General features: G+C 49.0%; 1 protein-coding gene across 12 annotated transcripts in view; it reads left to right on the top strand.

Moving 5' to 3' along the window:
- Positions 1-27772, top strand: part of CAMKK2 (calcium/calmodulin dependent protein kinase kinase 2) — a 61193-nt gene that overhangs the window by 3659 nt on the left and 29762 nt on the right. For 10 of the 12 annotated variants that reach the window (XM_078061015.1, XM_036085112.2, XM_078061013.1 and 7 more), the window contains 9 exons: positions 11698-12191; positions 16104-16151; positions 16830-16883; positions 17617-17668; positions 18025-18158; positions 21279-21315; positions 25521-25542; positions 25676-25764; positions 27159-27358. In XM_078061015.1, the coding sequence (XP_077917141.1) occupies positions 11739-12191; positions 16104-16151; positions 16830-16883; positions 17617-17668; positions 18025-18158; positions 21279-21315; positions 25521-25542; positions 25676-25764; positions 27159-27358 (1089 nt within the window). In that variant the 5' untranslated portion in view covers positions 11698-11738. Of the gene's footprint in view, positions 1-992; positions 1131-11697; positions 12192-14329; positions 14366-16103; positions 16152-16829; positions 16884-17616; positions 17669-18024; positions 18159-21278; positions 21316-25520; positions 25543-25675; positions 25765-27158; positions 27359-27772 lie in introns of those variants that run through there. The other 2 variants (XM_078061012.1, XM_078061016.1) reach the window with 2 other exon arrangements.

The raw sequence follows: 27772 nt of genomic DNA, 5'->3' as shown, positions 1-27772 counted from the left end.
CTTAGCCCCTTCCGTTTGACAGCTGAGTGGGTGGAACGCAGAGAGGAGGGGAGAACAGGGTCTTTGGGAGCATTGACTGTGAGCCAACTTTCATATAGAAGATGGACTCCAAAGCCACCCTCTGGCTAGGCCGCAGTGGCTCCATTTTACAGATGAGAAAATCAAGGCCCTGGCCCCTGGGATCTGTCTAGTTTCCTGGCCTACCTTCTAATCCTGAGCGCTCTAGTCTCCCTTGGCCTCCATATGCTGGCAGATGATACCCATTTTCTCATGGAATAGAAACCCTTTTCTCCAGGAGGGTATGGTTTTGCTCTCTGAAAAATAAGATTTTAAGTGATTATTTTTTTCTTTCTTCCCTGATTGGATCCCTTCCTCAACACAACCAAAAGTTGGTTATATTTCAAAGGAGGTGGGTGCTGTTGCTCGTCGGGAAGACCACTGGCTCTGGCATTCCCTGCAGGGGGGAAGTTAATGACCAAAATTGGGAAGGAGTGATTTCAGCTGTCCTTGTTTTCGGTTTCTGTCGTGTTGGTAGTGGTGCTGCTGAACTTTTTCTTCAATTATGAAACATTTTAAGCATAGAGAAAAGCCAAGTTTTGTTTTGTTTTTTTGACTGGCTCATGTGTTTTGGAAGGCCGGATGGAAACAGGGCAGAGCAAGGCGCCGTGTTTCACTTAGCGCTGGCTCTGGAACCCTGATGATATGTCACTGAACTGAACCCACACTTTTTGGGGGGCTGGTGACAAGCCCTGTCCTGGGAGCTGAGGGACGCTGGGACGTGGTCCCTGTCCCCGGAGAGCTCCCAGGTGGGTGGTCTCTGAACTCTTGGGGAGTGCTCTGGAAGAGATAAACAATTCTAGCATTTTCCCCTTTGAAAAGGAGAGAAAGAAAATTCCAAGAGTCTGTTGTACCCCCACCCCCACCCCATCCTGAAAGCTGCTGAGCAACTATTTTTATGTTGTCTCTTTTTATCCCGTTGGCTCTGTAAATAGTTGAGAGATGGCAGTTGCAGAGATAAAAATGCTTAACCCAACCTGGAGTGGAGAGAGGATGGTCCTGCAAGGAGATGCCCCCTCACCCCTCCCCGGCCACGGTCTGGCCCCTCTGCCCACAGGGGCGTGAGGTAGGAGGTGAGTGGATGGGGGAAGGGGCATCGTGGGTGGTGTCTGAGATAAGCCTCTGCTGGAGAAGTTTAAATGGGGAATCAGTGGTTTGGGTGGGGGCAGGGTGTGGAAGAAAGAATACCTCCCTTATGGGTTTTTACAAGTGCGTTAGGATTTTGCTTTTGAGGCTTCTGATGGAAAGAGATTTTATTTAAGTTCATCTCAGACAGATCTCCCAGCTTCTGTGTCCAGGTGTGGGGGACAGGGTTGGTCCCCCTGGCTGGGGTTGCTTTGTGCTGGAGGTTGCGGAGGGAGGGAACTGGATTTAGCATCACCTCCAAACCGCAGGGAAGAGGGAAGGAGAAGGGCCGTGGGTGGGCAAGGCAGGGGTGCCTGTGGATTCCAGGCTGGCCCCCTCTATCTCCTACTTGCCGGGCTGCAGAATGTTGGAGTCCCAGTTATTTCTTTCATTTGTTTCAAATTGTTACTTCTTTTCATTACAAACTGAAATTCCAGTTGTTTCCCTGCCTCTTCCTTTGGTTCAGTGAAAGATTCAGGGGGAGAGGGGGAAAGAAGTAAGATGGTTCCCACCTCCTTTCCAGATACCCCCACACCTGCTCCACACCCACCCACCCACTGACACTTCCTCCTCTTCAAGATGGGGGGCCACTGGGGCACACCTGGCTTTAGATGCTTGGCTGTGTGAACGGGGTCCCCCTCTCCATACTTCCTTATTGACCAAACAATAGCCTCGGAGGAAGACACTTGAGCTTCTTGCTCAGTAACTGTTGTGGCCCCCAGGGGACATGGGGCTGCAGGGGTCAGGACCCCTGGTTCTCACCCTGGCCTAGCCCTGGACCTGCTAGGCTCCCTTGCGGAGGTCACCTCACCTTCCTGGGTCTCAGCGACTCTGTCTGCAGCCCTGCGCCGAAGATGAAAGCCTCGGGAGCGTGCACAAATTCTTCTGACACATGTAAGCAAGGACATGAAATTCTATGCACACTTCGATTTAAATCTTGTGAAAAGTGATGCATGTGGACAAGAGTTAGAGGGGAAGATGAAGAGCGTAAATTTAGCATGGTGGGATTAGAGATAAAAATTTTTGTTTTAATATAAATTCAAGCCAGGTGAGGGACTTGAACTTGTTAGCCGTGGAAGTGCTTTCCTGGCAACAGCCTCCATTCGGGGAGCCTTTGCTGTATGCAGAAGGGACGTTCACTTGATCACCATGTCCCACCTCTCCAGGAGCCTTTGGTTTAGTGTGATTGTGGGCAAGTCCCTCGGACTCTCTGCCTCAGTGTCCTCACCAGTGAAATAAGCATGATAAGCGTACCTGACTCCAACATTCTGCAGCCCGGCAAGTAGGAGATAGAGGGGGCCAGCCTGGAATCCACAGGCACCCCTGCCTTGCCCACCCACGGCCCTTCTCCTTCCCTCTTCCCTGCTGTTCTGACAGTTAAATGAGATGATACATGCAGAGTGCTCAGAATAGTGCCTGGCACTTGGCAAGAACTCCAGAGGACTGGCTGCCATCTAACACCATCATGGCCCCTGCTACACTGACGCATTTCTTGTATCAAAGGTGCTGGTCACTTTCTTTCCTTCACTCTGTCCTGTTCATTAGCCCTTCCTTTCCCTATCCTTGATTTTTTTCCTTTAAGATTAAAGAGAAAAAAAAAAAAAGATTAAAGAGAAAAAAAAAGACTTTGGAAGTTCTGGTTTCTGCCTGACTGTCAAGGTGAAGGCTGTCTGGGTCACCAGGGGACCTGCAGCTGCCTGGCAGTTTAGCCTGGTTGGGAGCCTTACAGTGTAGGGAACTGTTGATCTGGCAGGAAGCTTAGTGGAGAAGCTTTTCTGTTAATCAGTTCTGTGTCTTCTGTTAGTCAGGACTCTTGGTTATAAGTGACAGAAAACCAATCACAAACTAACTTAAGCAAAAATGGGCTCATGTAGTTAGAAGCTTCTGGTGTATGTGGGCTTCAGGCATGGCTGGATCCAGGTACTCAAACAGTGTCTCTGGCCTCAGTTCTTCTCTTTCTATTGCCTCTCTTCTCTCTCTGTCGACTTCATTCTAAGGGAGGGTTCTTCCCCAGCCCCTGATAACTCTAGAAATACATCCTTTTTGCTCCAAGTTCCACAGAAAGAGACATTTTCAATACTTCTGCCAAATCGTAGAATGAGACTTGGTGGTCTGACTTGAGTCACACATCTACTCTTGAATCAAATCTCTTGACCGGAGCAATTCATACCTCATTGACTAGGCTTAAGTCATATGGGAGTCTCTGAAGTTGATGGTACAGACAGCACCATGGAGTCACCTTTCACAAGAAAGAATGGTTTCCCAGATGTAAAGCAAGCTGCTGTTACTAGACTAAAGGAACATAGATTCTAAGCCAGCTGAAGAAAACTTCTGAGCAGCCTTGGGATGAGTGATAAAAACAACGGCCTCAAGCCAATATTTACTGAGTGCCAGCAGTGTTCTGGAAAGTTCTAGGTCCTGGAGTTGATCAGTAAACAAGAAAGGCAAAGCCACGGCTCTCACAAGTTAAGTCAGGGTGATGTCTCCACTCCCAAATCCTATGCATTTCTTTTCTGACCACCCTAGGACCCCATGTCTTCATACTCCCCTCTCAAGCAGGTTGAGGTCTTAGGAAGTCAGAGGAATGGGCTGTGTGCTCCCCTTTGCTAGAGATTTTGCCCAGCCTGGACTTTATTTAGGATGTAATATGTGGACCTTGCAAGGCTGTACTTGTAATTTTTAGCCCCTTCTCAAAAAACTCAGACCAATTTTAGCTTTTCCTGTGGAACCACCGCTTAACTTGGGGCAAATCAGTAAATCTTCCTAAACGTTCATTTTCTCATTGGTGACTTGAAATGGTTGGAGGAGGTGACCCTCGATGTGTGCCCTTATCTAGCACTGACATCCGACGCATGTCCAAGCAGGGCCTGGAGGGGTGAGACAGGGCAGGAGCTGTGGAGAAAGGGGGCGGGCGTGTGACGTGCACTCGGCCTGCCCTCGGTGTTGGGGAGGCAAGGGGGGGCGGCGAGGACTGTGGCATGCGGGCAACTGTATCTGCTGTCCGAAGCTGCAGTGAGCTGTTGCCAGGCGAGAATACAGGCCCAGTGCTGTTGGGGTGTCCAGCACCTCCAGAGACTCTGGAAATTTTGCCTTTTATCTGAAATGTCCCGGCTTTGACTTCTCATTCAAATAGTTTTAGACACAGGGTAGGCCAAGCAAAATACGTTGGTGGCCAGTTGTCACCCGAGAGTCACCATTTGCCACCCTTTTGCTCTCGGGACTGTGATGGGGACGGGGTCTGTGCACGCTAAGCTAAAACGGGCATTATCCCTCCTGCCGTCTGCCAAGGGGGGGGCCTTTGTCTCTGGGGAGACAGTCCGTTTCCATGCCTCCAAACAAAGAGTGCTCAAGGAGAGACATTTGTAAGGGTTGGTGTCACTGAACTGATAAGACTGTTTGGCTGGGCCAGGGCTGGAATCTGGAGTGTTCCTGCTGGCATCAAACCTTAGCCCTGTGTCGGCCACTCCCGCCGAGCCCCCCAGGTCTCCGCTCCTGTTGGGAAACACCTCTGAATCGTGGCCTCGGAGGCAGCCGGCTGCTCTGGGTGGGCGGGAGCTGTGTTAGTTTGCTCGGGCTAACTGCTGTGACCACGAAGCACAGACTGGGGGGCTTCACCAGCAGAACTGTATTGTTTCACAGTTGTGGAGGCCAGAAGCCCTCGATCCAGCTCCCTCCCGGCTTCTGCTGGCTTGCTGGCCATCTTTGGCATTCCTTGGCTCGACGGGGTAGCACCAGATCTCTGCTTCCACGTTCCCATGTGTTCTTCCCTGTGTGGGTTTGTCTCTGGGTCCAGATTTTCCCCGTTTTATAAGGACACCAGTCATATTTGATTAGGACCCACCCTAGTGACCTCACTGTAATTTGATGACCTCTGTAAAGACCATCTGTTCCAAATCAAGTTACATTCTGAGGTCCCAGGGTTATGACTCCAGCATATCTTTTTTTGGGGGGGGCACAATTCAATCTATAACAGGTGCCTAGTGGGGTCCCTGGAACTCTGCCCTGGGTTGCCCTTTGTGTTCTCCATCAACTTCCTACAAAGCTCTTGTGCTCCAGCCCCTCCAGCTTCCTTTCCGCACCCCGTCCGTGCACTCACGCTCACACTCACATGCCTCCAGTCTGGGGAGGAGGGGGTGGTGCTTCTTTCTGTTCTCTCCACTCTCCCACATCTTTCCTGCCTCGGGGCCTTCTCAGAAGCTCACTTCTCCTAGAACAAGTTCCTGCCCCCTCAACACCTACGCACCCTGTAGGTCTCAGCCTAAATATAATTTCCTCAAGTGAGGCCTTCCTTGACCCGTCCCCCATTCCGATCTAAAGTGGGACCCTCTGTTCTGTCTCTCTTTTTTTTAAAAATTAATTAATGTATTTTTTGAGAGAGAGAGTGTGAGCAGGGAGAGGGGCACTAGGGGAGAGAGAGAGAACCCTCAAGCAGACTCCCCTGAGCATGGAGCCCAATGTGGGGCTCAGTCCCAGGACCCTGAGATCATGACTTGAGCCAAAATCAAGACTGGGTAGCTTAAGCAGCTGAGCCGTCCAGGCATCTCCCCTGTCTTCCCCTTTATCTCGTCCTGGTTCCTCCTCACTTCTACAGTCATTTGTGTACCTCCTTTTTTTTTTTTTAAAGATTTTATTTTTATTTATTTTACAGAGAGGGAGGGAAAGAGAGAGAGAGGGATCGCGAGTGAAAGCGTGAGTGCAAGCAGGGGGAGGGGCAGAAGGAGAGGGAGAGAATCTCAAGCAGACTCCCCACTGAGCACAGATCCAATGAGGGGCTTGATCTCACTACCCTGAGATCATGACCTGAGCGGAAACCGAGAGTCAGACACTGAAATGACAGAGCCACCCAGGCGCCCCATGTACCTACTTTTAAGAAATCACATCTGTTTTCTTTACCCGACACATAGTAGGTCCTCAGTAATTACCTAAAGGAACAGATGTGTGAGTGAATTTCCTTTAGGACCTCCCTGGGCCTCAGTTTACCCACGTAAAAGAGGATGTGTCTGGCCAAGCCTGTTATCCCAGGGAGGACATCGTCCCTGGCATTGGCAGCATCCTTGCAGCTACCTGGGGCCCCTTTGCTATCCCGTGGTGCCTGGGAGCTCGGGGAACCCCTTGCACGGTGTGTCTTGGGTTGGGGTATGTCCCTGGCACACTTGCTGGCTGCTTACTGGCTGGGCTCGTGTGGTGCCTCTGCATTTGGGGAGCAGGCGCAGGTTGGAAACAGCCCCTAGGAAATGGGAACGCGCTTCCTAGAGGTTGGCACCCCTTGGCTTCCTGGCAGAGGAAGGAGCACTTCCCTTCATCCTGGCCCGGAGCCTGGTCCATCTGCTTCAGGAAGGGTCTGGTTGTTCTGTTGAGCCACCCTGTGAGAGGTGGGGGAGCTTGGGGCTGCCAGCCCTGGGGGGATGGGGGAGCCTTCAGGGGAAGGGAGAGGACACAGGAGGGGCTCTGGGGAGAGGGCTCTTGGCGTTTTTGTCAAACCCAAGCAGTTTTGCAGAAAGGGGCCCCCCAACCCCCCAATGGCATGCTCAGCTGTCCCTCCCTTGCAGAGGGCCTGTGGGGATCAAATGACCCAGATGGAATGGTTAGCCATGCTTGGTGCATGGTAAGTGCTCAGTTGGTTTTTAGCTATTGCTGTTGTTATGCAAACCATTGTCTTTGTATGATTTTTTTTTTTTGTCCTCCTGGGCAGAGTGTTGATAGGTTTCATCAAATCCTTATGGAGCCTGTGACCTTGTAGGGTCTATGGCCCCAGAACCATCGGAACCCTGGCTTGGACTCTGTAGGGGTTAGTGGTGGAAGATTGCCCTCCCCTCAGGCGGAATGGCCGTCTTGCCTGTCAAGCCTCGCTGGAGACCAGGGGGCTCCAGGTGGTCCTGAGGCACTGAGGTCTGGGCCGTCTTTCCTGAGACCTGGACACACTTGCCCCTCCAGCACAGAAGCCTTCATTTCCGTCCTGCCTCCTCCAGACCTCAAGGGCCAAGGCCCTGGCCAGACGCCAGCTTGTCAAGGAGACTGATTAAAAGCAGCTTTCCTGGGGGCGCATGGCTTGGTGTCCTTGGCCTGGAGTGAAGATCGATAAGCAATTGTTTTTTTCTTGGCAAGAAAAAAATTCTCCATTAACTTTCTCAGGTGCTGCCAGACTAGTTTTCTTTTCAGGAACTCTGCAGCCCTGTCAGAGGCGGCTCTGGGAGGGAGGACAGGCCACTGGAGCTGCCCCCCTGCCCTGGGGGTGGCAGCCCCTGTGGCCAGAGCGGTGGAACCCACACGAGAGCAGGTTGGCTGGCTTGGACATCAGTACCTCATAGGAACATTCTGGAACCCAGCCTGGCAGGTAGTAGGCATTCGATAGGTAATTGTTGAAAGAATAGCTTTTTGAGCATGTAACCACGTACCAGACATGATACTGCGTGCTTAGCTCATGTAATCCTCATGACTGTTGGGTGAATGCCCATTTTATAGATAAGAAAACTGAGGCTGAGGGAGGCTACGTCATTTGTATGTGGCTAGTCCAAGCAATGGAGCTTCAAGGGCCCTGCTTTTCCTTTCTTGGGGGATGTGTAACATAACAAGCTGGGCCGCAGAGAACCTTGAACTTGGGTTGGATTCTTTCAGTGATCGGGACACACAGCCAGGAACACACTTCATGATTTCTTTCTCAGACACAGTAAGGGTGGGAGAGGAATAGGAGTGGGACCAGCTGTCTCCTCCTCCTCCTCTTGCCTCAGCCCTCTAGGTTTATTATCCTAACTCCTACCATGGTTACAGTTACCTTCTTTCTTTTAAGAATTCACTTCTGGGGGCGCCTGGCTGGCTCAGTCGGTAGAGCGAGCGACTCTTGATCTCAGGGTTGTGAGTTCGAGCCCCACGTTGAGTGTAGAGATTACTTAAAAATAAAATCTTTTTTTTTTTTTTTTAATTTTATCCATTTATTTGAGGGGGGGCACGTATATGCGCGCGCGCACGCACACACACACACGCAGGAGCAGGTGGAGGGGCAGACCCCCCACTGAGCAGGGAGCCCGACAGGGGGCTTGATCCCAGGACCCTAGGATCATGACCTGAGCTGAAGGCAGATGCTTAACTGACTGAGCCACCCACGTGCCCCAAAAATAAAATGTTAAAAAAAAAAGAATTCATTTCTGAAGAGTTACTATTTGCACATGGTACCCAGTGGAAAGTTAGTCCTTCCCACCCTGTCCCCCTACTTCTGCCAACCACTTGTTTTCTCTGGAGGCCACTGTTAACCATTTTCTTTCTTTCTTTTTTTTTTTTTTTTTAAGATTTTATTTATTTATTTGACAGAGAGAGACACAGCGAGAGAGGGAACACAAGCAGGGGGAGTGGGAGAGGGAGAAGCAGGCTTCCCGTGGAGCAGGGAGCCCGATGCGGGGCTCGATCCCAGGACCCCGGGACCATGACCTGGGCCGAAGGCAGACGCTTAACGACTGAGCCACCCAGGCGCCCCTAACCATTTTCTTGTATATCTTTTCGGAAATATGCTGTTGCATATACAGTTACTTCACATGTATGGCCTTTTTCCCTCTGTGCCGAAACAGCAACATACTAATGCTTTGGTTTTGTCCATGTAACAGTGTGCCTTAGAGCTAATTCCTATCAGGCTGTGTAGAGTCACCTCTTTTAAAATAAAGGCATGGTTTTCTCCTGGGATACATGTACCTAATCTTATTTACTCAGTCCCCTGTGGATGGTCATTTCAAACCACACTATCAAAATACATCATTTTTTATATGTGTGAGGTTGTCTTCTGTGGGATAAATACTCAGGTGTGGAATTGCTAAGTCAAAGGTATGTGCATTTGGAATTTTGTCAGATATTGGTGAGTTTCCTTTCATGAGGATGGTACCAATTCATGCCACCCATAGCCTCACCAAAATAGTGCTATGATGATACTTTTCGTCGTTGTCAATCTGATAGTTGAAAAAGTAGTAATTCCTTATAGTTTTATTATTATTACTATTTTCTTAATTTTGGTAAGATATACATAACACAAAATTTACCACTTTCACCATTTTTAGGTGTACGGCTCAGTGGCATTAATGACGTTCACAGTCTTGTTCAACCATCACCATTGTCTATTTTCCAGGACTTTTTCGTCACTCCACACTGAACTCTGTACCCCCCCCCTTTTTTTTTTAAGATTTTATTTATTTATTTGACTGAGAGAGAGGGAACATAAGCAGGGGGGAGTGGGAGAGGTAGAGGGAGAGGCAGGCTCCCCGCTGAGCAGGGAGCCCGATGCAGGACTCGATCCCAGGACCCCGGGATCATGACCTGAGCCGAAGGCAGACGCTTAACCAACTGAGCCACCCAGGCGCCCTGAACTCTGTACCCCTTAAACAGTGACTCCCTGTTCCTCTCTCCCCGAGGAGAGAGGTACCCTCTCTCTTCTGTCTGTATGATGTCTATTCTAGGTCCCTCATATAATTGCAATCATACGGTATTTGTCCTTTAATATTTGGCTTGTTTCACTTAGCATGTTTTCAGAGTTCATCCATGGGTGTAGCAGGTGTTGGAACTTTATTCCTTTTTATGGCTGAATAATACTCTATCATATGGATAGAGCACATTCTTTTATCCATTCACAGTTGATGGACACTTGGGTTGTTTCCACCTTTTGACTGTGCATAGTGCTGTCAGGAGCAAGGGTGTATTTGTGGCTATTTGGATCCCTACTTAATTCTCCTGGGTACATACCTGGGAAAGGAATTGCTGGATCCTGTGGTCATTCTGCAATTAACTTTTTGAGGACCCACCAGACCATTTCATTGTAGTTTAAATTTGCCCTTCTCTTACTCTAGCTGAGGCTGAGCATCTCGTCCCATGATGGCTTTCTTTGTCACTCTTTTACCGTGAACTCCTTGTTCATAAACTGTACCTAGGATGCTGCAGTGATTTTGTTAATGCTTTTCCCATTGATCTTTCCCTCCTCCACAAGAGCACGGACCCCATCCACCTAGGTTACTGTCCAGATTGCCGGACACAGAACCAAGCTGTTCCATAAATACTTCTTACAGGACTATCCCAAGAAGGCAAGTGGCATTTGTCTGCCCCTCACCCAACTCCTCCAGGAAGCACACTGGCTTTCTGCTCCCATCTGCACCTTCCTCCCTATCCCCTCACTGCCACACAGTGTCATAAAGAGATACCCTTTTATTCATTCATAAAATCTCTCTACTCAGCACCACTGTTTGCCTGGCACCTTTGTGATGTGGGTGATCAGTCTGGAGCTGCCACCATTAGGATGTACTCCCTGAATCCTAGTGGCACCTGTGACATTTGTCCAGCAGAATTTGTCAAACACGTGAACCAAAGGTTAATGATCTGTCCCAGAGATGGAAGGAATTGACAGTCTAAGGAAGTGCCAACTTTTTTTTTTTCTTAATTCACATAACATGAACTTCGCCGCTTAAAAATGAACACTTCAGCAGCACTTAGTACATTGACAGTTTTGTGCCGTCACCACGTCTGTTTAATTCCAGAACATGTTCATCACCCCAGGAGACCCGTACCCATTAGCAGTCACTCCCATTCTCCCCAACACCTCCTCAGTCCTAGGCAACGACTAATATACTTTCTGTTTCTATGGATTTGCCTATTCTAGAAATTTCAGTTAAAGAGAATTATACATACATGATCTTTGGGGTCTGGCTTCCTTCACTTAGCATGATGTTTTTGAGGCTCATTCGGACTGTAGCAGGTGTCAGTACTTTATTCCTTTAATGGCTGAATAATACTCCATTGTGTGGTTAGACCACATTCTGCTTATCCATTCAGCTGTTGATGGACATGTAGGTTGTTTTCCCTTTTGGCTATGGGGAATAGTGCTATTCAGGTGTGTACCTAGAAACACTTGCTGGGTCATGTGGTCATTCTCCGTCTAGGCTTTTTGAGGAACCCCTCAAAGAACTATTTGATGTCAACATTTTTTTTCTTTTCACTCCTATTGTGGGGCTTGAACTCACGACCCTGAGATCAAGAGTTGCATGCTCTACCAGCTGAGCCAGCCAGGTGCTCCGATGTCAACCTTTCCACTTCATGTTTGCCTTTTGCCTGGCAGGCACCAGCTAGCGTGCTGAACTAGGAAAACATGAAATAATAAATAGGTAAAAAAAAAAAAAAAGTGGTGGTGGTGGTGGGGTGGGGGGAAACAGGCAATCTAGGCCCAAATCCCAGTTTAGCAACAAGCGGCTTGAGCTGGAAGTAGCTGCCGCCTCTGTAGGGGGCAGGCTTACTCTATTTTGGGGTTTTCTCATACTTGGTTCCTACAGAGATGGAGTTTGGATTTCGTCTGTGTGTGAGGAGGGGCTTTTCAAATAAGGAAATGTGGAGTAGGCTCTTCTGTATGGACTTAAGATCATTATCACATCATGTTTCCCAAGATTTTTTAAGGCTGCCCACTGGAGGCGGGAAGGAGGTCCCCGCGGTGCCCGGGGGCAGCCCGCTTCCCCTGCCCTGCCCGCAGCGGGCGGCTGACCCTCCCTCTTTCCGCAGGTGGCCCTGCTGCCGGATGGGAGTGCCCGGGCGTGCGCACCATGTCATCATGCGTCTCTAGCCAGCCCAGCAGCGACCCGGCCGCCCTCCAGGATGAGCTGGGGGGCGGCGGCGGCAGCGGCAGCGAAGGCCAGAAGCCCTGTGAGGCCCTGCAGGGCCTCTCGTCCCTGAGCATCCGGCTGGGCATGGAGTCCTTCATCGTGGTCACCGAGTGTGAGCCGGGCTGCGCAGTGGACCGCGGCCCGGCCCGGGACCGGCCCCAGGAGGCCGATGGCCGAGAGGGACCCCTCGACGCCTCCGCCTCCGGGCCCCAGGCCCGGCCCCAGCTGTGCAGTCGCAAGCTCTCCCTGCAGGAGCGGTCCCAGCTGGATGCGAACGGACGCTGCGTCTACGCGGCCCTGCCCCACTCGCCGGTGGGCTCCCCGCAGTCCTCGCCGCGGCTGCCCCGGCGGCCCACCGTGGAGTCCCACCATGTCTCCATCACTGGCATGCAGGTGTGTGAGCTGGCCGAGCCCGCGCGGTCCTCTGTTAGGTGGCGTCCGTTTGGGACGTGACCCTAGGAAACCCAGGTGGGGGTGGGAAGTGGGGGGGAAGAGAAGGAGGTCTACAAGGGTGCCCGAGGGAACTGGTTGCCGCCATGCGCAACGGGGGCTCCATCTCTGGGGAACCCTGTTTGACAGTGTAGAAAGTCCTGTACCTCAGAGTTATCCGGCCCGAGGGCCAAGGGAGCTGGGCCTTTCATACCAACTCCTGGCAGTTGCTGGTGGGGGCTTCTGGGGGCAGGTGACCTGCCCTGAGAGTGGGCACAGCAGCTCTGGGGCCACAGAGAGCGTCCAGCCGAGATGCAGGCACTGGTGGATGGAGTTGTGCGGGGCTGGCGGTCAGTGAGAAGCCTCCCGGCCCAGCAGCAGGGCACCAGGCACGGCTCTCAGCCCTCGGTGTGTATTTCTCATTTGATCCTTACTGAAAACTTGCGGGAGGTAGGTTAGAACTCAGAGCACCACTAGGGCACACTGGGCCTGAGCCATCTGCCCCTGCCCCCTCTCCCGCCCCATCTCCTGCCTTTCTGCTGCCGGCTCACAGGGCTCCATCCACATTGCCTTCTTTGTATTCCTCAGATATTCACGCTCATTCCCTCCATTAGGCCTTTACCCCTGCTGTCCTCTGTGCTTGGACCCCCCTTCCGGCCCCCCTGTCTTTGCAGGGCTGTCTCCCAACTCAAATGTCTCCTCCTCTGAAGGGCCTCTCAGACCACCCTCTGTAAGCAGCCTCAGCCCCCAGCCCCTCTCCCCTGTCGCCCTGTTGATGCAACACCCATCACCATCTGATTATCTGTGTGTCTGTTGAGTTGTTTTTGGCCTGTCTCCCCAGCTAGAATGTAAGCTCAGAAGGAACAGTCCTGTCATCATCATGTTCCCAGCACCCAGTGCACATAGTAGGAACACAAAAATATTTGTTGAGGGAATGAATGAATTTAATTGGGAGAAGCATGGATATCAAGAATGGCTTTCTAAAGGGGCCGGTATTTAACTATATTTTGAGGGCTAGGTAGGATTTTCATAATTGGAGATGGGTACACACAGAGAGTTCACTGCAGGGGAATGCACAGTGTGAGCAAAGGCCCAGGGGTAGAAGTCAGGGTGTGGGGGGAAGGGTAATCAGGGGTTCAGCTAGCTGAAGAAAAGGGCCCATGTGGGGAGCACTGCGGCAACAGGGCTAGAGGGAGAGTTTGGGTTTATTTCAGTTAGAGTTGAGTCAGCCTAGAGAAATAGAGACACACCGCCCTTCACCACAGAAGTGGCTTTAACACAATAGGGCTTATTTATCATGTAAAATAAATCTGGAGGTAGGCTTTTGGGACCTGTGTGGTGGTCCTGTTGTTGTTGTTGTTGTCCTTAAAACCTCATGGTCTCAAGATGGCTGCTGTGACTGTAGCCCTCACAGCTTCATTCCAGACAGGAAGAAGGAATAGGGAAGAAGAGCAAAAGTCATCTGCTGTCTCAGTCAGTCCTTTTTCCTGGAAACTCTACCCAACAACTTCTGCCTACTCCTGCTACCCAGAACATAGACAATGTGGCCACCCCTAGCTGTAAGAGAGGCTGGGAAATGCAGTTTTCCAGCCTGGGACATTGCCACCCAGCTATCCATTTATAAGGAAGAAAGGGGAGCCTGGTATTTCGTTGGCAATTAGGTGACTCTGCCAAGGTCAGAGGAGTGGAGTCAGGACTTGACCCTGGAAGCATCTGATCCCTGATGGGATCAGAGTGGAATCTGGAAGATGAATTCAGCAGCGTTTGGGGCTTAGATTAGGGGCAGTGAGACCCCTTAGGACAACTCTGCAGGGCCCCACTTCAGCCTGTCACATCCCTCTAGGACTCATGGGAATAAAATCAACACTGGAAAGAAACAGAGGAAGCAACCTAGTGGTGAAGGGAGGGCTCTGTGAGCCGAGGAGTGCTCTACAGCAGGTCAAAAGACACAGGTCGGTGTGTACACTCAGACATGTAACTGTCTCCAGTGACGTTGAGAGAGAAATGATCTAGTGTGACATCATTTTTGCATCCCAAACCCCATCCCAAAACGATGCTCTGTATTTTCAACAGGTGCATGTATGCGTGCATTTACATAGAGAAAGGCCTGGAAGTTTATGCACCAAACCGATGTCAAGGTTCGGGGAAAGGGTTAGAATTGGGATGGGGGGTTCAAGGGAAGTGTTGGGCTTATCTGTAACACTGGAAGTGTTGTTTTCTATCATGTTTCTTTTCCCAGTTTTACTTCTTGTATCACCTAACATTTCCTCCCTAATATGTTGAGGTATAATTGAAGTAAAACAAAGTGCACATATTTCAAGTGTACAATATGATCAGTGCTGATATATGCATACGTCTGTGAAACCATGGCCCCAGTCGAGATCACAAACCTTCCCCACACACCCGACGGCACATCCTCCCCCTTCTTCCCCTTTCCCAGGTAACCGCTGACCTGCTTTTTAGCATTGTAGATTAGTTTGCAAGTTCAAGAACTTTATGTAAGTGGAATCATCTAGTATGTACTCTTTTTTGGGCTTAGCTTCTTTGACGGCATGATGATTTCGAGATTTGTCCGTGTTGTTGCATGCTTCCTTTTTACGGCTAACTAGCACTCCGTTGTCTGCAACGGACCACTGTTTGTTGACCACTGTTTATCTGTCAGTGGGCGTTTGAGTTGTTTCCAGTGTTTTGACTATTACACATGAAGCTCTTTCGAACATTTGTCTGCAAGTCTTTGCACGGACACGAGTTTTCACACCTCTTAGATGAACAGCTAGGAGCAGAATGGCTATGTCCTGGAGGAGGTGTTTGTTAAGAAACTGCCCAACTGTTTTCCGAAGAGGCTGCACCATTTTAAATTCCTACCAGCAGTGTGCAAAGCTTCTCCATGCCCTACATTATTCTGACAACACTTGGTATGGTCAGTCTTGGATTTTAGCCAAGCTAATGGGTGTGGTTTTAATTTACATTTCCCCCATGATTCATGATGTTGAGCCTCCTTTTTTATTTTGAGCCTCTTTTCATGTGCTTACTGATCATTTGTATATCTTCATTTTTAAGATGAGGGTGTTGTTATTAATGAGTTATAAGAGTTCTTTATCTGTCTGGATGCCAGTCCGATGTGTTGCAAATAGTTTCTCTCAGGCTGTGGCTTACCTTTTGTTTCCTTAATAGTGAGTGTCTCGAAGAGCAAAAGTTTTTTTTTTGTTTTTTTTTTTTTTCAAAGAGCAAAGGTTTTAATTTTGATGAAATCCAGTTTATCACTTGTTGCCTTTTATATCTTGTACTTTTGTACAAAAAGAACCTTTGAGAAACCGTTAAGAAACCATTGTCAGCCTCACGGTCAGATATTCTCTACTTTATGTCACTTTATGTTTTTATAGGACAGCATAGTCCTTAGATAGGATTACTTGTTTAATTTAAAATCAACATTTTGGGAACACCTCTTAAAAATGGGTATTAAGGGGGTGCCTGGGTGGCTCAGATGGTTAAGCGTCTGCCTTCGGCTCAGGTCATGATCCCAGGGTCCTGGGATTGAGCCCCACATCGGGCTCCTTGTTGAGCGGAGAGCCTGCTCCTGCCTCTCCCTCTGCCTGCTGCTTCCCCTGCTTGTACACTCTCTCTCTGTCAAAAATAAATACAATCTTAAAAAAAATGGGTATTAAAAGAGTACATACTGTATGATCACCTTTTTGCAATGTACAAAAACTCTGCTGTTAGAAGTCAGCGTAGTGGTCACCCTGGGAGATGCTTCTAGGGGGCTGGGAAAATTCTCTTTCCTGATTTGGGTCCTGGTTCATGAGTTTGTTTTGTGAAAAACGTATTGAGGTGCAAACTTACAATTCATATACTGTGTGTTTCTACTTAACTTTCCAGGATTGTGTACAGCTGAATCAGTACACGCTGAAGGATGAAATTGGAAAGGTAAATATCCCAGGAGCCAGGCTGGTTTTCTGCATCTACCAAGAATGTCTCAGATACAGTGGAGGGAACCCGCTAGAGCTGGGAGTGGGAAGAAGTCCTTGGAGGCGAGATTGTGGGGGAGGGTTTTGTCATCAGTGGTCCATCTGGTTTATTGTCTTTCTACATCATAATATTGATGTGTTTCCACAAAAGCTCAGACAGCTTTGAGGGAATTCCATATCACCAACATTAGTGGTTTTTTTTCCCCCTCTAAGGTACTCTCACATCTATTTTTGCTTTTATTTCAGCCAATGGGCAATATCTTTGCAGGGGTCAAAAACTCAAATGCCAGTAGAAAGCAAGTGAATAATATAAATGAGCAAAGCATGCTAGGTCTAAGGCAGTAGGGAGTGGTGAGGACTGTGGCAAACTGTTAACATGTAGAAATGATTATGGGTCCATAATGGACAGATCTGATTTTTTTCAAAAGAAGCTGAGATTTTAGATTTTATATCTGATCTTTCTGTTTTTAAATGTTGGCAGCTAATTCAAACTTTCTAAAAACTGCAGATGCAATAAAATGTAATTGCAGAGCAGATTTGGCCATTTGGCCACTGGTTTGCAGCCCCTGTATTAGGGTCCTCATTTTGCAGATTGTAACTTCTGGATAGTATGTCATGGGCATCTCCCTTTATCCAGGGCTCCTATGGTGTGGTCAAGTTGGCCTACAATGAAAATGACAATACCTATTACGTGAGTATCCACATCCCCTTCCCTGCCCTCACCATTGTCCAAAGCAAAAGCCTCCTTTCCAGAACTTGGTTTCCTGGAAGATTTTCTTCGCTGTTGTCTCATTTTATTCTTAGGTCATTTCATTTCGTGCATTAGGAAGGAAGTGGTGTTCCCATTATATGGATGTGGAAATGGGGAGGCAAAGTGATTGGCTCAGAAAGAAAATGTGTAAATTCAGTAAATGTCTCATAGCCTCACTCTGGTCTACCATTTCTACATCCTTCATAGCACCAAGAACCAGGTGGTAGTGAGACAAATTGCCCTTGTAGCTGAGGCTTTGGGGTCAGTCCAGTGTGGGTTCAAATTCTGGCTCTCCCATCTGCCAACTGTGTGTCCTTGGCCAAGTGACATAACACCTGAGCCTCAGTTTCCCCATGTGTAGAACAGCCTGTCCCTCGTCCATCACTCCAGCTCACTAGTGTCTTGATTCACTTGTATCAAGTCCCAAGGCTTGTGGTCCCAGCTAGGAAAGAGGACCAGGAACCTCAGAAGCACCCTCAGGGCTGGGGGGACCCTGGCAGTCCAGCCCCCAGGCCACCCGCAGCTGCTTGACCCACTCTGATGACGAAGCACTCACTACATTGTCCTGAGGCTGCCAGGAAGCCAAGAGCTTTGGCCGGCCTAGGAGTGGAGGGAACTCTCCCTCCTCCTTCCTCTCCATTTTAACCGAGATGTGGGGTCTTTTCTCCCATAGGCGATGAAGGTGCTGTCCAAAAAGAAGCTGATCCGACAGGCGGGCTTTCCACGTGAGTTTGGTGGGCCAGGCCTTTGTTCTTAGGTGCAGGGCTGGGGCACGACAAAGAAGATCCCACTGAATGGTGTCCCCTGCAGAGTGCCCGGGTAGAGGCCTCGAAGACTCCTGTCACTATGGCCTGGGGTATGGTGTGGGAAGGAGGGGACAGAAAGCTGAGCAAGGGGGCTGGGTTTCCAGCCTCACTGATTTTCAGCAGCAGAAGAGACAGATGAGAGGAGCAAGCTACTTATAGCCCCTGGTGGCATCAGCCACTCCAGCCCTGCCGAGACCCCCTCACTTGCATTGCCCCCCCATTTGCAGAGGAAAAGCTTTTTGCCCTGACCTTGGGATGGTCTGTGTCTCCTCCAGGTCGCCCCCCGCCCCGAGGCACTCGGCCAGCCCCTGGAGGCTGCATCCAGCCTAGGGGCCCCATTGAGCAGGTGTACCAGGAAATCGCCATCCTCAAGAAGCTAGACCACCCCAATGTGGTGAAGCTGGTGGAGGTGAGCTAGCGGGACAGGGAGGAGGGAGGCAAGCATGGTGATTGTCCAGGCCCAGCTCTGTTATTACCCAAATGCTGCACCACTAGTTTCTAGGGAGAGCCATACCATGTTAAACAGCTGTTGCAGAGCTAAGTAGTATTTATTGCTCCAGGTTTCTTCACCCCTGTTCTTTCATGTTATCCTCACCCTTCCCTAAGACTATTTATTATTCCCATTTTACAGATAAAAAAATTGAAGGCCAGAGGGATACCGAGACTTGCCCTTTATCCATTTTTGTCTTTGGAGCTGGTTCTCTCTCTCTCTCTCTCTCTATATATATATGTGGTTTTAGCACAAAAGCAGCCATATGCATGTAAACAAATGGGCATGGCTGTGTTCTAATAAAACTTTATTTGCAAAAAACAGGCAGAGGGCCAGATTTGGCTTGCATGCTATATTTGCCATCCCCTGTTCTAGATCCGCAGTTCTCACAGTTTTTGGTCTCAGGATTCCTTTATGTCCTTCAAAATTATTGAAGGCCCCAAAAAAGTTTTGCATATGTGGGTTGTATTTATTATTATTTGCCATATTAAGATTTAAAACTGAGAAGTTTAAAAATTATTTATTAATTCATTTAAAAATAACAATCCCATTATATAACAATATATTTTTATGAAAAATAAGTATATTTTCTGAAAAAATTTTAAGAAGAGTGGCGTTTTACATTTTATTTTTTAAAAAATATTTATTTATTTTAGAGAGAGGTAAAGAGAGAGCATGGTGGGGAGGAGCAGAGGGAGAGGGAGAGACAGTCCCAAGCATACTCTGCGATGAGTGTGGAGTCCGACACAGGGCTCGATTCCAGGATCCTGAGATCATGACCTGAGCCGAAACCAGGAGTCGGATGCTTAACAGACTGCACCACACAGGCGCCCTGGCATTTCACATTTTTGCAAATTTTTGTTGTTGTTGATGTCTGGCTTAATAGAAGATGGCTGGATTCTCATATCTGCTCTTGCATTCAGCTGTGGTGATTTTGCATGCCATGTGGTTTCTCGTTTCTCTACTAGTAGAGAATGCGAGTAGAAAGGGCAAATATTATCTTAGTTTTATTTATTTTATTTTATTACTTTTTAAAATAAGATTTTACTTTATTATTTATTTATTTATTTTATTTTTTTAGATTTTATTTATTTATTTCAGACAGAGAAAGAGAGAGAGAGCACGAGCTGGGCAGGGGAGGGGCAGAGAGAGAAGCAGGCTCCCGGCTGAAGAGGGAGCCCGATGCGGGGCTTGATCCCAGGACCCTGGGATCACAACCTGAGCCAAAGGCAGACACTTAACCAACTGAGCCACCCAGGCGCCCCAATAAGATTTTATTTTTATTTATTTGAGAGAGAGAGATACCGAGAGAGCATGAGCAAGGAGGAGAGGGAGAAGCAGGCTCCCCGCTGAGCAGGGAGCCAGACGCTGGGCTCGATCCCAGGACCAAGGGACCATAACCTGAGCCAAAGGCAGACGCTTAAACGACTGAGCTACCCAGCGCTCCTTATCTTAGTTTTAGTGTGAAAATCGTTTTGACCTCATGATCTCCCCGAAAGCATCTTGAGGATCCCTAGAAGTCCCCGAACTACATTTGGAGCACCTCTGGCCTAGATGACAGGACTTGTAAATGGCATGTGATAAAGTACGTAATTGGACGGGTGTTCCTCGTGCTGCAGGAGCATGGAGTGCGAGCAGCCAGCCAGCCCAAACAGCTGAGGAAGGCTTTTCAGGGGAAGGATGTTTGAGATGACCCCAGTTGTTCCCTGATGGAGATAACAGGGAAAGGACAGAGAAGGGCATCGCAGAGGAAGGAACAGCATGTGCAAAGGGCCGGTGTCCTCTGTTTGGGGGTATACTCCTGACTTTGGTGGGTGTGAGGGTTAGTAGCCGTGCCCTCCTGGGGCTTTTCAGGTGTGGGCTCTAGGTGGGCCATGCCCTGGGTCTGACTCCCCCGACAGGGTAGGGCTTAGGGCTCCAGGTGGGAGCCTAGGGTGCATCTCTTTCTCAGGGCTCTCGTCCTGTGGATCTTGGTTGACTGGGGAAGGTGAGGATGATGTGGGAAGAGGCAGGAGGACCAGTCTAGCCAAGGAGAGAAGGAGAGGGACGGCGGCTGCAGGCTGTCTTCACCTGTCACGCTGAGTTTCACAGTCTCAATTCGCTGATGGCTGGAGTCAGCCGTCTTAGAGGAAGCTCAAGGACACTTGGTGTAGTGAGTGGCTCTGGGTCCTGGCATGATCTCCCTGGCCCCCACTGCCCTGTGGCATCTGACCTGTCCACCCAACAAGACTGGTTGCCAGCCTGCCTGTTGGACAGACCTCAGACATTCATCAGATGGCCATGGACATTCATCAGGCATTTCCTGAGCACCGACTATGAGCCTTGTCCTGTATAGGGCACCACGGGGGTAACTCAGGCGGATACAGCCATTTGCAGAGACGGACAAGATAGACATAGGTGATGAGCTGAAAGCAGGATGGCCGTGAGAGGAGAGCGAGGACATGCCGTGGCGGTTCCGGGCAGGGGGACGTCTTTTCTTACAGGGGCAGGAGGTCAGGGGGCGCTTCATGGAGGAGTCGGAAGAGCCCAGACAGGATTTGCATTTTCACCCTGAGGATCAGTCCTCTGTCTCCTAGGAGACGGGTGGGATTCTTACTGAAACTGAGACACTTCCCAGGGGAGGAATTTTAAAAAAAGAAAAAATTTTTTTTTTTTTTAAGTAATCTCTATTCTCAATGTGGGGCTCAAACTCACGACCCTGAGATCAAGAGTTGCTTGCTCGACTGACTGAGCCAGCCGGGCGCCCCCATTTCCCAGGGGTGGAATTTGCCCCTCCCTTTTGTAACCTCTTTTCTAGGTCTTTTGGACCCTTGAGGATTGGGCTAGAATGTGCCTATGTTCCAGATGGCCGTTTGGATCACACACTCTGGGTTTTTTCCTGTGCCCTTCATCTTAACCAGGAAAACCAGTGGAAAGCACAGCCCTCCTGTTGGCAAATGCAGTCATGTGGATGCTGCCTCCTCCCTGCTCATATCATTTCTCTCTCTTCCTCTCCCCTGCTCCTCATCTCCGGCCTGTTCCGTGTGGCTGTGCCAATAGGTCCTGGATGACCCCAATGAGGACCATCTGTACATGGGTAAGAGAGCCCTTGCCATCCGCCACCTTTGCTCAGGCAGCTGCACCTGCCAAAGCCCAGGGGTCCTCTGGAGCATTCCCTGTCCCTGGCATCCCCTGCCAAAGCTGGGCACCACAATGAGTCACATGTGAGGCTGCAGCTCTGGTTTGAAGCAGGAGATGGAAGGGAGTGCTTGCTGGGACTTCTCTGGAGGTCCTGTTCATTCACTTGCAAGTATTTATTGAGCACCTGCTAATGCTGAGCATGTTCTAGGCACTAAGGATGCAGTGGTGAGTGAGAAAGATGAGGCTCCCGCTCTTGTGAGGCTGACATTTTAGTCAGGGAAGACAGATAGTCAACAACTAAATAAATCAGTTAAGTTCAGTAGATCCTCTGAAGAAGGTTAAATAGGATGACGTGAGAGAGAGGGATTGAGGGGCCACTTCACATATGAGGTGATGATTTGGCACCTGAATGTCAAAGACACAGTCCTGTTACATGTGGGGAAGAGCATTCCAGGCAAAGGGAACAGCAGGTGCAAAGGCCCTGAGGTTGGTGAGAGCTTAGCGTGTTTGAGAAAAATGTGGCTGGGACAGAGTAAACCAGGGAGAGGGGATGGGGATGAGGTTGGAGAGCCTGAGGCCACGGTGGGGCATTTGGAGCCTTGGAGGGCACTGCACAAAGAAATGGAAGGACTCAGGCATGTCCTCAGAGATTTGATTTTTAAAAACTGGTGAGGACATGGGACAGCCCTCTGTCAGCTCTAAGCATAGGTACTGATGAAGGAAGGAAGGGCAGGACTAATTCAAAACTAGATAGCAGACTGTTGGGCCCAGGAATGCATGATTGACAGGTCACATGTCCTTGCAATATGGCTTGGGTGGGCATTCAAATGAGCAGATGACAGATGACAGCCGGGAGGGGTATCAAGGAGGTGAGGAGAGTGGGCATGAGCCCAGCCTGGAATCCAGAAGTCTCCTGGATGAGCACGGGGATGATCCTTTGTTGCACAAGGAGTGATTATATGGGGTCTGGTTTGAAAACAGCTCAGAGCTCACTTTCTCCTCATGGAGTTGCTATGGTTCAGTTCCGAGGAAGCGTTGCAGCTTAGGACATTTTATTTTTCATTTCCCCCTCCTCTTCCCCGCCCCAGGTTTTCATTATGACAAATGTTAAGCCTACAGAAAAGTTGAAAGAATAGTACAATGAATACCTGTATACCTACCACCCAGATTCAACAGTTAATAATTTTTTTGTCAGATTTGCTTTATCAGCCTAGCCACCCACCCATCCATTTCTGTATTTTTTTTGCTGAACTATCCAAAATGTAAAGTGGCAGACATCTTGACACTTCAGCCCCTGAATACTTCAGCGTGCATCTCACATAGGGACATTCTCCTGTGTGGTCACAATACCATTATTACATCTGAAAAAGTTAATGCCAGTTCCCTAAGAGCATCTAATGTGCACTCCATGTTCAAATTTTAGAACTCTTTTTTTGCCAGTTTATTTGTAAATTTTAGAACTTATAAAATCTTCCTATAGAAACAATTTAGAGGCTACACAGTAAATAACATCAGATATGTTTATTTTATTTTATTTTAATTTTATTTAATTTTATTTTTTTTTAAGATTTTATTTATTTATTTGACAGAGAGAGAGATAGCGAGAGCAGGAACACAAGCAGGGGGAATGGGAGAGGGAGAAGCAGGCTTCTTGCCGAGCAGGGAGCCCGATGTGGGACTCGATCCCAGGACCCTGGGATCATGACCTGAGCCGAAGGCAGACGCTTAACGACTGAGCCACCCAGGCGCCCAACTTTATTTTTTTTTTTTAAGATTTTATTTTTTGAGAGAGAGAGAGAGAGAGAGCACGAGCAGGGGGAGGGGCAGAGAGAGGGAGAAGCAGACTCCCTGCTGAGCAGAGAGCCTGAAGGAAGTGAGGCTCGATCCCAGGACCCCAGGATCATGACCTGAGCCAAAGGCAACACTTAACTGACTGAGCCACCCAGGTGCCCCTAGATAGGTTAACTTTAAAAAATTAAGTGAGAGGGGCGCCTGGGTGGCTGTGTTTTCAGTCACTAATAACTAGCTTCCTCCATGCCAACCAAGTTACGGTGCTTAGGAGGAAGCACAGAAATTCCTGAAGCAGCTCTTGGAAGTTAAGTCTTCCAGAACGAAGGTGGGATAGGCCAGAGCTGAAGGGACCAGCACTCCTGTCTGTGGAAACCTTCCCTTCAAGTGCTGTTGCTTTTTGCTTCTAACCATAGCCTGAAGCCACGGCAGATCTGCCCTAGCTTGGGTTTGCTCAACACTGGTTGATGAACCTGAAGATAGGGAGGGGCCTGAGGGAGTTAAGTTCCTTTTCTGGTCTTCTTTTTATCTGAGGAGCCGGCTCTTGTCTCTCAGCCACCTGAGCCCTTGGAGATCTTTGAAACCATCCTTTTGGTTTCTTCTGTAAGAAACTCCAATGTGGGTAGATGATTCTAGAACAACAGAGAGCGCCAAAGTTATTCTCCACTTGATTTTGAAATTCACTGCGTTTTTCACTTCCTATAGGATAGTTTCATGTTCCCAGTTATATTTGTCCAAGCAGGACAAAATTAAAATAATTATTCAACATGACCCAGTAATTCTACTCTTAAGTATATACCCACCAAAACTGAAAACAGATATCCACACAAGTACAGAAATGCTTGTACACGAATGTTCACAGCAGCACTATTCACAATAGCCAAAACGTGGAAACAACCTGAATGTTCATTAGCTAATGACTGGATACACAAAATGTGGCATATCCACACAGTGGAATGGTATTCAAGCATAAAAAGGGATGAAGTACTGATTGATGCTACAACATGAATGAACCTTGAAAATATGATGCTAAGTGAAAAAACCTGTCACAAAAGGTCACATAGTATATGATTCCATATATATGAAATGTCCAGAATAGGCAAATCCATAGAAAGAGAAATCAGATTAGTGGGTGCCAGGGGCCTGGAGGGAGGGGACTGACTACTCATGGGCATGGGGTTTCTTTATGAGGGGCTGAAAATTTTCTGGAACTAAATAGAGGCATAGTCACACAGCATCGGGAATGCTAAATGCCACTGAATTGTAAATCTTAAAATAGTTAATTTTATGTTAGGAAAATTTCACCTCAATTTTTAAAAATGCAAAGAACAAAACAAAAAAGCCCTAACAACAACAACAAAGCCCTGCGCATTCCCTGGACACAGCTTATCTAATACTTGGTGGTTTGGAGCAGGGATTCCCCGCAAGTACAGGACTGGGAAGGAGCTAGCTTGGTGGGAGGCATTTGCAGGTCGTGCACAAATGTGAGTCAAAAAAGGCCCTGTTTAGGAGTCGTGGGATGCGTTGGCCTTTGAGGTGGTGAGGAAATCTCCACCCCCACCTCTCGCTCCAAGTCTTGTTTTGGACTTTGTTATGGACAGCCAGTTCATATCAGTAGTTCTGACAGGTGTCCTTTCTGCTTCTGGTTGTTAAACATTTTGTCTCTTCCCCTTGCCCATCACATAGGATTGTTGGGAGATTTATTTTTTTTTTTAAGATTTTATTTATTGAGAGTCACGGGAAAGAGTCTGAGGTCCAGCTGACCACAGAGCATAGAGGAGCTGGAAGAATCTATAAGCATTCTTGGTCTGTGGCCTGACACAGCCCAGCAGTGTGGAGGATGTGGGAGGGATTGTTGAAACATGTTCCTGTTGTTTCTTGGATCAAAACTTTCCTAGGGTTCTGAAGACCCCTAGGGCTCTTTTTTTGTGCCTAAGTAAACAGATGTCGGGTTGTGTCCCCATAGTCCTGTTCTTTGGCATCAGGTGACTCAGGACCTGGGTGTGACTAAGAGGATGTAGTTTAGTATCAGTCATATCCCTGGAATCTCCAAGGTATGAATGGAGAGAAGAAAGGAGCCCATGAGCCATCTCTGCCTGTCTCCTTGCTTTGTTTTCCCTGGCCAGGGGGTCCTTGGCTGTTTTGAGGACTAGAAGTACAGTCAGACCAGGGTCAGAGATCGCTGACCCCTAGCCTCCCGAGCAGGACCTTGACCAGCTTTGGCTCAGTGGATTGTTCCTTTCCCCAGCCCGAATACTAGTTTCTGTGCTTCTTGGTGTTTCCGTGAGCGATTGGGAAGGAGGAGGAGGAGGAGGAGGAAGAAGGATTTCCAATTTCCCAATGTAACAGTTCACCCCCTTCTCTTTCCTGCAGTGTTTGAACTGGTCAACCAAGGGTGAGTGTCCCGTTTTCCTTGCGGGTGTGATGCCTGAAGCTTCTCAAGCCGCAGAGCTTCTCGAGGGAGGGGGTGCCTGGTTCTGAAGGCCAGTGTATCTGGTTTGCTTTTCATGTGTGCGTCGACCTTCCAGGCCTGTGATGGAAGTGCCCACCCTCAAACCACTCTCGGAAGACCAGGCCCGTTTCTACTTCCAGGACCTGATCAAAGGCATAGAGTACCGTAAGCGGGGGCCTGTGGGAGGATTCTCACCCAGGGTTGGTTAACATCCCAACTAGCGGATGGCAGATGGGAAAGTGGACTTTCCCTCCTGGAGTGCAAGCAGGAGGGTGAGAGACAGAATTGTCTGACGTGCAGTCTTGGACAGCTACAGAAAGCCATGCTCCTGATGGAAAAAGAAACCCTTCTTCTGCCACAAAAATTAAGAGCCGTATTGATAATGACTGTTTCCCCCAGCACTTTCTGTGTGTACCAGGCACCATTAGGGGCTGTATTTATATTGTCCCTTATTCCCAGCAACCCTGGGATGGGGATCCTGTTCACCTCCTGTTACCTTAGTTTTCTCATCTGTTAAACGGGAATAAAGTGTCTCTCACCAGGGTGGAAATCAGCCAGTTCATATCAGTAGTTCTGACAGGTGTCCTTTCTGCTTCTGGTTGTTAAACATTTTGTCTCTTCCCCTTGCCCATCACATAGGATTGTTGGGAGATTTATTTTTTTTTTTAAGATTTTATTTATTCATTTGAGACAGAGAGAGAGAGAGAGAGCATGAGCAGGGGAGGGGGAGAGGGAGAGGGAGAAGCAGACTCCCTGCCGAGCAGGGAGCCTGACACGGAACTCGATCCCAGGACCCCAGGATCATGACCTGAGCCGAAGGCAGATGCTTAACCGACTGAGCCACCCAGGCGCACTCCCCCTTGTTTTTTTAGGATTTTAATTGTTGGGAGATTTAAATGGAGAAAATGGGAAGCACTTAACACAGGGCTGGGCCCCAGATGGGGTACTCAACAAATGGAGCTGCTGCCCCTATTACTGGTTTCATCACTGTCAGCACCGCCACCAGCAAAGAAACGCAGTTGGGTCTTCCAGACCGTAGGAAGAGAGACCACGTCCTCTCCTATGGGTTGACATCCAGGCAGGAACAAGTTAAGGAGGTCCCCAGTCCTACTTTGTGGTCCACACTTCCATTTGACCTCCTCCATTCATTGCTGGTGTGGTGAACAGGTTGAGTGTTGGCATTAGTAAATGAAAATATGTTGGACTCTCACAAGTTGTGAGGCTTCTAGCTGGAAGCCAGCCAGGCTCAACAAAAACTCTCCAGGGACCGCCGTCACCCACGACTTAGACTAGAGCAGGTGGTTACTATTATTGTCAATCGGTGTTGCACTCCTCATTTTGGAAGATGGGGTAATTTCCTTAAGCACACTCTGTCCCCGCTTACCTTTCAAAGCTGGGGGTATCCAATAGGTTTGGGAGGGTAAGGCTGGGAAGGGCCTGGGGGCCTTCAGAGAGCACAGGGGTCCATGTCTATATTTCTGGCCTCTGGAGGCTAGGCAGAGCTCCTCACATGGTTTTCCTGCCCCCTCTCTCCCCTCTGGTGTCCACCCCACCCCCAGTACACTACCAGAAGATCATCCACCGGGACATCAAACCTTCTAACCTCCTGGTGGGAGAAGATGGGCACATCAAGATTGCCGACTTCGGTGTGAGCAACGAGTTCAAGGGCAGCGACGCGCTCCTCTCTAACACCGTGGGCACACCCGCCTTCATGGCGCCTGAGTCGCTCTCGGAGACCCGGAAGATCTTCTCTGGGAAGGTTGGTGTGGACCTGCCTGAGATGCTGAGTTCTGCCTGTGTGAGGGTCCTTTCAGTCTAAGTGGCAGAAATCCGACCCAAACTGGCTTAAACAATGAATCCATTGGATCATGTAGATGAAGAGCGGCTTCCGGTTTGGCTAGATACAGGGATTCAAACAGGAATCCATCTTTCCATCTTTCAGCTGTTTTCTTGAGTTGGTTTCCTGCCCAGGTGGGTGGGCACCCCCAGCCGTTCCAGGCTCCTTCCTATCAGCTTCCCAACATCAGAAGAAAGAGCGTTCCTCTTTCTGAGGAGCCCTCGCAAAAATCCCGGGATTGGCTCTGATTGGCCCAACCTGGGCCATGTGCCCATCCTTGAACCAATCATTGTGGCTGGGGGGGGAAGTGGTGCTCTCATTGGCCAGGCCTGGGTC

Source organism: Halichoerus grypus, chromosome 13 (assembly GCF_964656455.1).
Source record: "Halichoerus grypus chromosome 13, mHalGry1.hap1.1, whole genome shotgun sequence".
In the NCBI taxonomy this organism is placed as follows: Eukaryota; Metazoa; Chordata; class Mammalia; order Carnivora; family Phocidae; genus Halichoerus; species Halichoerus grypus.
The sequence above is the reverse complement of the archived record's forward strand: the minus strand, read 5'-3'. Positions and strand labels throughout refer to the sequence as shown.